Source organism: Theropithecus gelada, chromosome 14 (assembly GCF_003255815.1).
Source record: "Theropithecus gelada isolate Dixy chromosome 14, Tgel_1.0, whole genome shotgun sequence".
Taxonomy (NCBI): Eukaryota; Metazoa; Chordata; class Mammalia; order Primates; family Cercopithecidae; genus Theropithecus; species Theropithecus gelada.
Window position 1 is genome coordinate 400,613 of NC_037682.1, and position 9,337 is coordinate 409,949.

The window sequence follows — 9,337 nt, forward strand, 5'->3', positions numbered from 1 at the left end:
TGGAAATCTAGGGGAACAGGGGAGATGGACTGAGAGGGAGAGGAGACATCACATAGAAATACACCTATGTAGAGCAGGCTGCACACAACTGTGAGTCCTACGAGCAGAGGAGGTGGCAGGGCCTGTCCAGGCGAGCTGGGACACAGGGCTGGGGATATCTGTCTGAATGATTGTCATGAAGAGACCTCAGACTCTGTGCTCTGCAGGGGAGGAGAAGCCCTGCCTTGCCATGATGCCCCAGGAGGGAAGTTGCTGTGGGAGGAAGGGGCCATGAGACTGGGGCCATCCTCCATTGTGAAAGAGGAAATGAACACAGTTGCCACTGCTGGGAAGTTGCTGACATCTGTGCTTGGGGTTCCCAGACCTGGGAGCCTTGGACAGTACTGGAGAGAGGTTGACTGCCACAGAGCCTGCTCTATATCCCAGAGACTCTCATCTCATGCCAGGGGTCCCATGACCCTTCCTAATTTGAGAGCTCAGACCTACAGGGTTCTGTAGTCAAGGACTGAGCTTGCAGCTTCAGAGACCATAATTCCAGGTGTGGCACATTTGAGGGCTTGTGGCTGTGGAAGCCTTTGGGGATGGAACCAAATCTCCTGGGTGACCCCTACAAAAAGTCTCTCAAACCAACATCAAGTAACAAGCTGAGCAAATCAAAAAACAACAACTCCTCTTAGATCTGTCGGAGAAATGAGGTCACAGGGCAAAATTAGAGAGACAGACAGGGTGATACGGAGAATTACAACTTCCTGAATTGGAAACCTCCATGGGAACGAGTGCTGGGGTCAGAAAACCTGCACCGTGAATGGTGAATTGTTGTAAGTTCAGTGAGGGACCAGTCTGAGTTAAAAACTCAGGAGAACCCAGTCATGGGAGCTCCCACACTTCTGTGAATTTTACCCACAGCAGCTTGATTGGTCCTCACAGTGAGTATGAGAGAAATATTCAGTAGTGCTTCCTGAAGAGGAAGACTAAAGGGGACCGTTTCAAAATATACCAGTGTTTTCATCATCTTATGCTTGTTCCACATCAGAAATATACAAGAAGACAAGCACTGTTCCAACTATTCTTGCCATGTTTTACAAAGAAATAATAATTTAATCCTCAATGTTTCTAATCCTTTGAATTACCATGAACTAAATATTTTTCTCTTCTGTCTACATTTGTAACTGACGTATTATATTTTCTAATATTTTGATAAATATTATGAGGATCACAGAGGAGTCATTATTTTCCCCTTTGGATGTAGAGTTGCTTTCCAGGGTCTCAGTGTTTTCAGTCATTTTTATAATCTTGCACTGCCATGCAAAGTAAGGACTGCCCTGTATTTAGTATAATACATGTAATAACATAATACAGTGTTAAGGAGAAAAGCTAATCAAGTTAAGAGACATTGGAAATGCTAGGGTGGAGAGGAAAATGGGTATTTTATGTAGGGTGGTTTACAGAAGTTGCCTTTAATAAACTGAAGGACAGAAGAGAGTGAGCCATGCAGCTGTCGCAGGGAAGAAGTCGAGGAATGACAGGATTTGACTTTTCCAAACAATAACTGAGGCTGAAAAACGCAATCCAGCAGAAGCTCTGTAAGTGGTCCAGGAGGAGATGATGCTGGCTGGGACCATGCAGGAGTGGTGGAGGTGAGAGGTGTGCAGGTTATGGGTACAGCTCCTTTGTGTGCCGGAGCAGGCTGGGACTGGCTCAGGAGAGTCAACTGTTAAATTTTCAGGAATTGTGTATTCTAGTTTTTAAAGTGTTAGAAGCTTGAAATGGGCCATGTTGGGAGTATTCACCCCACAGAAATTGACAAACACTACAATTCAGCCTTCTTTTTTCTTTCGAAGAGTCAATTGTCAAACACTTACCATCTCACCAGGGGACGTAAGCATTTTGAAGCAGAACTGAATATGAGGTATAAACAAAGAAGAAATCGAGGAGGACTCCATGGCTTTAGGACTGTCACGGTATTTTTACCATGAGCAACAGATTTAGGAAGGTTGCAGGATAATAGAAAAACTAGTGTTTCCATCACAGAGAGAGGAGGGAGAGCTGCTTTCTTTCTAGGTGTGAGGAGTAGCACACTGTCTTTGTCCATGTGTGTTGCTATAAAAGAATACCTGAGGCTAGATAATTTATAAAGAAGAGGTTTATTTGGCTTTTGGTTCTGCAGACTGTACAAGAAGCATGGTACTTGCATCTGCTGCTGAGGAGGGCCTCAGAGTGCTTCTACTCACAGTGGACAGTGAAGTGAAGTTGGCATAACATGGGGAGAGAGGAAGAGAAAGAGAGAAGAGGGAGCTGCTAGGCACTTTTAAACAATCAGATCTTGTGGGTACTAATAGACCAAGATAGCACCAAGTCATTTATGATGAATCCATCCCCATGACCCAAACACCTCCCATCTGACCCCACCTCCCACATAGGGGATGAAATTTCACATCGAGATTTGTAGGAGAAAAATATCCAAACTATATCATATGTTTAAACAAAGAGGAAGGAGAATCATTTTTTCTCCTTAAAACCAGGATGTTAATTTGTATTCAGGAGGCAATAGAGAATCTCAACAAGGCTGGGTAATTGGGTAGGCAGGAATCCAGAAGGCAGAATAACTCTTGAGAATCTGAACTGCAGTTTGTGGCTTATGGACAGTCCAAGACGATGGAGGAGAGGTGTCCTGATGGGTTTAGATTTGGCGTGTTTCCCACATCCTAGGGAGGTGTCATGAGTCACTCCCCAGAGCCCCATGCCATGGCTTCTGCTCAGGACCATGAATGAAGACTGCTCTGGAGAATCAAGGACTCTGCAAAGGAGCAACAGGAACCTGTGGGCAGTAAGATGTCCTGGGAGGGGAGGCGTTTGGAGCTGAGTCTGGGGAAGCTTCTCACCAGCCCCTTCTCTCAGTCAGAGCCCTGCAAGGAAGGAAGGAGGCAGCAGAGACTGGGGGTCCCATGAGGCAGGGGAGGAGGGAAGGAGCTGTGGATAACATGTCCATATTTAATCATCTGCTCATCATTTAAGAAACATTTCCTGGGAGCCTGTTATATTCCCGGTGCTGGTCTCCTTCTGGGATGCCTGTTGCAAGTGGACAGGCAGCCCTGAGATAGGACTCTGCCGGCTCAGCCCTCTTCCTGAGTCCTGGTGTCCCTTCCCTCATTGCTTCCACTCAGGCACAAAGAGGGTCAGAATGGGTACAGCCCTAAGAGCTGCCCATCTGCGGTTTCTCAACATGACTTGACAGTGGGGATTCCTTTGGGCCCATGGAGTTCAGCATCAAATAATCTAGAGATGGCCTGCAAGGGACACCCACTCAGTAGCCCCTGATTCAGGTTCCTCTTCTCACCTCCTCATGGGACCCCTGGGGTGCTGTAAAAACCTTTGGACACTCTGGCTTATGCCTCCTCAAGCACCCACATACTTACTGGGGGTTGGGAGCCTCTTAGAGGGTTCCCTGAGCGTTCTGAGGATGGGAGGGAGCTCTGTCACCTTCTCTAAGCTCCACTAACCCTGATGCTGCATGATATGTGGGCTGGACTCTCCTGCTGGCCCTGCCCTTTTGTGGCAACCCTTGGTCGGGCCTCCAACCCCCACACTTACAGTCAGGCCTTCTGCTTCCAGTAGACATAGATGACAGAGACACCAACCACCAGCAGCACCTTGGGGCCCAGGAGGAGAGCTATGAGAAGTGGAGCAGTGGGAGCCAGTACTGGGCCTGGAAATCAGGAGACAGGAGAAGTTAGGAAGGGGCTACCCAGGATGCCATCCCAGAGGACCCCACTTACCCCATCTGAGTCTACCTGGGACTGTCACTGCTCCAAATCTTTGGAGGCTGCATCTTACCTGGCTGCCTTAGCTGCAACATAAGGCAGAAGCCAGGGAAAGAGGTTCCTCGTTCCCTTATCCTGTCCCAGGCTGCCGGGCTATCCTCCCGGAGGGACAAAGTGGACAGAATGTGTACTCACGTATTCATATGTGGCACCTGAGTCCCTCACTTGATCCTCACAAGCCTGTAGGGCAGGGTTTATTATTCCATTCTGATGGGGAAATTGAGGTCCAGAGAATTTAGGGAGGGTCACAAGGTTACTTGCATCCAAACTTAGGGAAGCCCATGATTATGTCCCTTTGGATGATTCCTGAGACTGTGTCCTTTTGAACAAGACAAGTCCAATTTTGCAGGGTCATAGGAACAATTATGAAAGGGCAGGTAGGGGTCATGAGTATAACCGAGTACCCCTAATTTGCTAAGACGTAGTTTATTTTCTTTGTTTTCTTTCCCATTTCCCCCTGCTCCCAGTTTCCTACTTAGCCCTTCAGAAATGCAAATATAACCTTTCACCTCCCCGTCACCAGATATTCTCTGCAGGGCAAGTTCTTCTGTGTGCTCCAAGACAGATCTCTGCTGGAAAGTTGGCACACCAAAGCATACCCACCACGGAAACTTCACCTCCAGGGGTAGCTTCCAGACTTTCATCCACCAGGAGCGCATATGGAAAGCATGCCCACTTGGCCACTTTTACAACTGACTTCTGTCCAGGATGGCGCCAACTCAACTGTCGGGTAGCTAAGTCACCAGGCACTAGCAGAGGGACCCCTGCCCTTGGTCCCATCCCCATTACCTTATGAAAGTGTCTCCTTTCTGCTCCAAAGGGGAAGTGGCACATTTAAAGGCAGGACACTTTGTGTCCCTTCCCCAACCTAGCTTTGGAATAAATTCACTTTTTTTGGTATCAGACCTCGCTCTCCTTGACTGGATTCTACATGCAGCAAGCAACTAACATGCTTTTTGTTTATATGAGGATGGCTTCAGAGTGAAAGATTTGCAGGCTGCCCTGTTTAGCCCCCACAGTGAGGGTGGACCCCGTGTTTTTGAGAGCTGGGGAGGCCCTTGAGGGGCTGGGCCTAATATACTGTGCTGGATAGAAAACACCCTGGCAAGTCAAAGCATGACTCTCATGCTTGGAAGGGACTCAGACATCAAGCTCACCTCGACCCCAGAGCGGGTGCCATCTGAAATCTCTCTGTTGGACAGACAGTCAGATCTGGGGGAGCACACATTTGGATTCTTTGCATTTTTACAATGAGCATTTTTTTTGCTGTTAAAAGCAAACAAATGAAGTTATGTTTACTTCTGTTTTCATGTATGTTTTCTGGGAAATAAAATGGTGCTGATGGGTCCCTTAAGGAAGGAATGGAGATCTCAGCATCTGTGGCTGGAATGTTGGAGGCCAGCAGTTCCCAGCTGGGTGGCTCTCTGGAACTTTGTCTCCCTTGAGGCTTGAGGAGAGTTGTACTCTCCAAGTTCACTCCTCCTTCTACGGGGCAGCCCATAGAAAGACTGGTTGAATTGAAAATAGGAAGGCCACGCCACTCTCCTCAATTAATACAACTCTAAGGGACTCTCTCAGCCCTTGGCTTCTCTGAAGAATCAGCTGGGTCTTTGTCCTGCCTGCACTGTGGCTCAGCACGTCCCTCTCCTACACTTCTGCCTCACTCCCTCAGGCATATTGACCCTGACAGCACTCTAACATGCTTCCTGAATTCCTGTATCCACCTCCAGTTGACCTCCTAGCAAAACTGACAGTGGAAATGGTCTGAAAAGTAGACTCTAAAATGCAAGTTTGGAAACTGACCACTCATCAAGATTAGCTGGCAATGAGGACCCCAGGGCTGGTAGTGAGTGGAGCTGGGCTGGCCCTGGCTTGCAGCTATGGTGCAATTAATACAACTTTCGCTGGCAGTGAAATACGAAGGAAATTCCTTGGCATCAGCCATTTGAAACTGGATTGGGAAATGGTAGTTATGAGGACTAAGGTGTTTGATGGCTGTTGCTGGGCACCAATTCTTTGGGGAAAGATGATGAGAAGCTAAGAGTAACTTATCGTGAATTAAGGCTTAGTGTGAAAACCAGAGGACTTCTTGGCAGCAGTGCAGATTGTTATCTCCTGGAGCCAGAGGGCAGAAAGAATAGAAGATTGGGTTCTGGATCATTATAAGAGTAGCAGAGCCACAGAGGAGGATGAATCTCAGCTTCGACAGGCTGCTGTGCTGGGCTAGGGCCCTGATGGGGAAGTTGCAGGACCCTGAGATGTGGGAGGGAATGTTTGGGTCAAAGAACTTATGATCATCAGTCATCTTCTGGGTTTCTGGAGGCAGTTGCAGCAGCATAACTAATTATAACTAACCTCCCCAAACCACAAGAAAAAGCAAAAAAGGAAAAGTAAGTTTTGCACAAACCTGGCTCTGAGTATTACTTGAACAAAGAATGCCAAACTGCAAAATGACTGTAGGTCAAAAGAGAACCTTCACCACATCCTAGTGCACAATCTCACTAGACTGCCATGCTGCTGGTGCAGCACATCACATAAGGCATCTTGCATGTTGTGTACCTGCCTAGACAACTTAACATGCATTTCCAACCATAGCACATGAGCAAGGATGCTACATCCACCACACTGAAACCACCCAAAAATGGCAGCCCTGGTGGGAGCGCCAGTGAGTGGATGGAAGTGTAAAAAGCAAATTCAGCTTCAGACAGATGGTGCAGATTCATCTCTTCCTGCTCCTCCTCGAGAAGCAAGACTAAGAACTCTGGAAATATGAGGCGCAGGCATAGGAGAACTTCCAAGGTGAAAAAGGAAGGCAGACTGGCTAGGGACCTGAGGGCTGAGGAACAGCCGTGAGGCCAGGCACCTGGGACCCATCCCCTCAGTATGAGCTCCCAGCCATAGAACATGACCAAAAAAAAGACACAGAAAAGAGAAAACGTCTCTATTTAATAATATAAATCCCCACTTCAAGAAACTACAAGAAGTAGAGCAAAATAAACCCAAAACAAGCCAGAGATAAGAATTAATAAAAAGAGAAGAGAGCAGAAAATTAGTGAAATTAAAATATAAAAACAATACAAAAACCAACTGAAGCAGCTGATCCTTTGGAAGGAGCAATAAAATAGGAAAAATTATAGCAAGGTTGATGAATAAGAAAAAAGAAATGGCACATTTTAAATATCAGGATGAAATGAGGGCTATCACTACAGACCCTGCAGACATCAAAAGGATCATAAGGGCTATTATAAACAACTCTACACACAGAAATATGATGACATAGATAAAATGGACCAAAAACTCTTTGAAAAGCACAAGTTGCCAGATCTCACCCAATATGAAATGAATAATGTGAATAGCCCTAAACTATTGAGGAAAGTCAATTCATAATTTTAAAGTACCCCAAAATATTCTTGAGGTACAGATACTTCATAGAAAAATACTACCAAACATTTAAAGATAAATTAAAACCAAATTTGGTGCACAGAAAAATGGTTACAAAAGAAATTTGGGGAAATATGAATGTATGCTACATTTTAGGTGACGTGAGAGAATTATTTTAGCAATTTTATGAAATTTAATGGTATAAAAATTTTACATTTTATTAAGTTCATAATGATATTGTTTTTGTAAAAAATGTCCTCAATTATCAGATCACACAATTGTGGACTCCTCTTGCAACTGCATGGGCACACATAACTGGGTGAGCAGTGGACGTGACTATGTACCTTCCACACATCTCTGATTATAGCGGACATTGTTGTCCTCTACTTCCTGTCTTCTCTCTTCCAGCAGGCAGGGACATGGACAAATCAGCGACCCGGCATTGACCCAGTAGATAAAGTCAATGCCATAGAGTATGTGGGAAGGAACCTGGGCCTTCTAAAAGTCTTCTGGAATAGAGACCCCTCCTAGTATTATATGAGAGGGAAATAAGATCTATTTTGGTCATAGATGGGGGAACACTGGCCAAATTCACATCCTTGGGACATTTTGTGTCCCAGCAGAAAGGGAACATTTCTCAAACTAGCATAAATTTGCATTATAGGCTGGTGGTGACCCTGTCCTCAGGACCTCAGACTTACCTTGATTAGTTTGGACCAGTCATCTGGTCTAATGCCTTGATCTAATTGTCTTCAACAATATCCCCTATTGCTTCCCAAGTCCTGGTTTCCCCTTCTGTAAAACTCCAGGCTCACTGGATGGTTGAAGCAGGAAAGGAGATCATAGATGAACAGAAATTTGCACATAATAAATCTGCAGAGAGCTGTTGTGATTGTTATTGGTCAAATATCATCATCAGGACCCAAATGAGGCCCATGCTTTTACCACTTATGGTCACCTGGGGGCCTGGTCCGGGTTTAGATTCCACATGTCTTTCTGAAATTCATACAGCAGATGTGGGAGTCTGCTGGGGGCAGGTCACAGATATGAATGGAAAAGTTCAGGAAGGAACAGACAAGGCAGAGGTCAGAAGGAGTAGGAAGAAGACAGGGTGGCTGATGAGAAATGGGAATGTAATAACTGTCAGGGGTAAAAAGCAAGATGCAGAATGTGACGAACACATGATCCCTTTGCCTCCTTTCTTCCTCATTCAATATACATTTATGTCAAAAAATCTGTCAGGTTGTACCTCAAACTCTTAATAGTGATGACTCTTGGAGGGTGAGATTTGGAAGAATGATGCTGACTTTAAAATTCTACTTTATATTTGTAGGCTTCTAGCTTATTTTATGACAAACATAAATATTAATTTTAACATGAAAGAAAAAGATAAAATTTAAAAATTTGAAGTAACCTTACCAGAAGTGGTATCCGAGCACTGTTCTTTCTGGTGGGCTGAGATCTCCAGGGTATGGCTTTTGCTGACCGCTGGCTGCCCATCATGCTCCACCTGGCAGGTGAGCACCACACCATCCCTGTGGGCACAGGTGTTCACCAGGAGCCAGCTCGTCCAGTTGTAGGTACCATCCTTGTTCTCTGTGAGGGTCGAAGCTGTTTCTGTCTGGGACACATTTCCATTCTCCAACCAGGTCAGCAGGAGTCTCTGGGGGTAGAACTTCCTCACTTGGCAGGTGACGTTCGCCTGGTTCTCTGCCCTCATGGGCCATTGGAAAACCTCCAAGGTGGGTGGAACTGAAACAGCACAGGGCAGAAGCTCTGACCTTGTGGCACAGACAGATCTCAGGGAGGACTCCATAATGTAGCTCCCACCACCACAGTGAGGGCATCACCAGGACAGTGCTAGGCAGGCAGCATGTGCGCAGACATTGAGGGTGCTCTTTGCATATGAATGAAATTACTAAGCACAGTGCCTGGCACACAGTAGGTGCTGAAGGACTGGTAGCTCCTACTAGACTAAGAATGAGTGATATCTACAAGCACCACCCCTGGCATACAGTTGGAATGTAAGAACAGTAGCAAAATCAGTGAAATCGCCAAGCACATAGGGATTTGGCTCCCAGTAGGTGCTCACTAATTGTAGTTGCTCTTGGTGAAATAAATGAAACTCTCTAGCA

The 9,337-nt window shown here is 45.9% G+C and overlaps 1 protein-coding gene across 2 annotated transcripts; it reads right to left on the reverse strand.

The window, feature by feature from the left end:
* Positions 1 to 2,125: 2,125 nt before the first annotated feature.
* LOC112606932 (signal-regulatory protein beta-1-like) lies at positions 2,126 to 8,950 on the reverse strand. 2 transcript variants are annotated; one of them, XM_025357903.1, is made up of 3 exons: positions 8,622 to 8,950; positions 3,592 to 3,706; positions 2,126 to 3,069 (listed from the first exon to the last, which is right to left on the reverse strand). In XM_025357903.1, the coding sequence occupies exons 1-2, from the start codon at positions 8,920 to 8,922 to the stop codon at positions 3,594 to 3,596; spliced, it is 414 nt and encodes a 137-aa protein (XP_025213688.1). In that variant the 5' UTR covers positions 8,923 to 8,950; the 3' UTR covers positions 2,126 to 3,069; positions 3,592 to 3,593. The 2 variants fall into 2 exon arrangements, with proteins under 2 accessions (XP_025213688.1, XP_025213689.1); XM_025357904.1 differs by having other exon boundaries at positions 2,126 to 2,970; positions 8,622 to 8,948.
* Positions 8,951 to 9,337: the final 387 nt, after the last annotated feature.

Excerpts from the sequence above, each read along its gene's own strand:
- LOC112606932 (XM_025357903.1), bottom strand. The coding sequence starts at position 8,922 with ATGAGGGCAGAGAACCAGGCGAACGTCACCTGCCAAGTGAGGAAGTTC. Across the intron at positions 3,707-8,621 it reads GTGCTCGGATACCACTTCTG|GCCCAGTACTGGCTCCCACT; the intron begins GTAAGGTTACTT and ends CCTGATTTCCAG.